The 2159-nt window shown below is 41.3% G+C and overlaps 1 protein-coding gene across 1 annotated transcript; it reads left to right on the plus strand.

Moving 5' to 3' along the window:
* The first annotated feature begins 247 nt into the window (after positions 1–247).
* LOC308134734 (SCAN domain-containing protein 3-like) lies at positions 248–1714 on the plus strand. Its single transcript, XM_080502515.1, has 2 exons — positions 248–904; positions 1020–1714. Exons 1-2 carry the CDS (start codon positions 251–253, stop codon positions 1566–1568), a joined length of 1203 nt encoding a protein of 400 aa, XP_080358641.1. The 5' UTR covers positions 248–250; the 3' UTR covers positions 1569–1714.
* The last annotated feature ends 445 nt before the right edge of the window (positions 1715–2159 follow it).

Raw genomic sequence — 2159 nt, forward strand, 5'->3', positions numbered from 1 at the left:
TGAAGGCAAACAAAAAGAAGAAATTAAAGCTAAAATTAAGCAAGTCCCCCTCTCAGATTCCACAGCAAGCAGACGTACTGAAGTACTGGCAGGTGATCTAGTTAAGCAGCTGTGTGATGGAATAAAAAATGCAGAGTGCATTTCCCTAGCTGTGGATGAATCCACTGATACCACTGATAATGCACAGTTGATGGTCTTCGTGAGATATTATGATGAGTCAAGAAGGGAGTTTGTTGAAGATGTGTTGGGCATGGTAAACCTCTGTGGACAGACAAGAGGTGAAGACATTTACAAGGCAATACTGCAAATGCTGAATGAAAAAGAAATTGATGTGAAGAAAGTTGTGTCAGTTGCTACTGATGGAGCTCCATCTATGATGGGCAGAGAGAAAGGACTGGTTCAGCGGCTGAAAGTTCTCCACCCTCACCTGATATCTTATCACTGCATAATTCACCAGTCCGTCCTTTGTGCAAGTCTTGGGGAAATCTACTCTGAAATCATGGTGACAATGATGAAACTCATAAACTTCTTGAGAGCATCATCTGCACTGCAGCATCGTTTGCTGCGCTCGTTCCTGACAGAGGTCAATGCTGCCTTTGATGATTTGCTCCTGCACAACAACGTCAGATGGCTGAGCAAAGGCAAGGTCCTGGAGCGTTTTTGGGCCATCAGGAATGAACTACAAGTGTTTATGGCAGAGCAAAAGAGTGCTAAAGCAAAACTGTTCACAGACTTCCTGCAAAATCCAGAAAAGATGGAAGCTGTGGCATTTTTGACTGACATAACATCTCACCTGAAGAACCTAAATCTGAAGCTCCAAGGGAAGAACAACACAGTGTGTGACCTGATCTCAGCAGTGCGGGCTTTCCAAAGGAAACTGGAAGTCTTCAAGAGTGACCTACAGGTAGGCTGTTTAACATTTTCTACCACACACATTATCTGGGTTTTACTTCTTTTCTTTTTTTTAAACTTCATGCCCTTTTTTTAATTGATTGTACCTTTTTCATTTTTACCTATAGGAGGAATTGCTTCATTTCCCCAAACTGTTGGAACAGACCAAAGACAAAGCAGCTCATCAGCAACATGTTCAATTTGTGGAGAAGCTGATTGAAAACTTCAAGACACGCTTTGATGACTTCATATTGGGAAAACAAGTCCTTCTTTGCATTGACAATCCATTTTTGGTCAGAAATCTGAGAGAGTTCACTTCAGAAGCACAACAAATCTTTCCATGGGCCACAGCTGCTTCACTGCAAAGTGAGCTAATTGACCTGCAGGAAAACATTGCACTGAAAGAGACTCAGTGTGACGTTATCACCTTCTGGACGAAGATGGTAACTGCAGCTAGTTTCCCTCTGCTGCAGAAGATGGCACTTCACATTCTGACGATGTTCGCATCAACCTACTGCTGCGAATCTGCGTTCTCAACAATGAATGTGGTGAAGAACCAGTACCGCAGTGCACTTACCAATGAACACTTGCAACAGTGTGTCCGCCTGGCCATCACACCATTTGAGCCAAAGTTCCAAAAACTGGCAAAAGACACAAGATGCCATTTCTCCCATTAAGCAGTGTTTCATACTGACAGGAAGGATGTAAAATAGTTTTTCGTTACACTTTGACTCCTTTTTTTTGGTCCCATGACAGGTGTCATTTCTTGTTTTATTCAAATATTTATTTTAATTTAGTCAAAATGGAAATTATATTTTATTTAACTGCAGTTGTTATTGTTTTGAATAAAAAGGACATCTTTTGAATATTTCAGTACAGTACCGACCTCAATAAATGGACCTTTGAGTCACTGAAAAATATCTTTGTGGCCCTTGAAGATTTGTATTTGAGTACCCCTGGTCTAAAGGAAGCAACAAGCCTCCTTTTCTTTGCTTATTGAGAATATGGACAGTCCTTATCATGGCCGTTACGCAAAACTTCCGGGGTTAAGGAATAGTCAATAGATAAGGAGATAGGAGAGACATTTCAGACGTACCCTCGTGCGTTTCCTTAGTTTCATTCTCTTTCCTACCTTAAGTTGGGGAGAGCACAGCTGCTGGTGAGAATGTTCTTGTTGAATAATTGTTGAATGCTCATCTCAGATCTGTTTTCCAAAGCCAGACACAGTTGTGGAACATGCAGAAGACAGGTAAAATATGTTACAGCAT

The sequence above is a fragment of the Blennius ocellaris genome, assembly GCF_963422515.1.
Source record: "Blennius ocellaris genome assembly, chromosome: 9".
Classification (NCBI taxonomy): Eukaryota; Metazoa; Chordata; class Actinopteri; order Blenniiformes; family Blenniidae; genus Blennius; species Blennius ocellaris.

Coding starts and splice junctions, on each gene's coding strand:
- LOC308134734 (XM_080502515.1), top strand. CDS start 251: ATGGTAAACCTCTGTGGACAGACAAGAGGTGAAGACATTTACAAGGCA. Junction 905..1,019: donor TCTTCAAGAGTGACCTACAG/GTAGGCTGTTTA, acceptor TTTTACCTATAG/GAGGAATTGCTTCATTTCCC.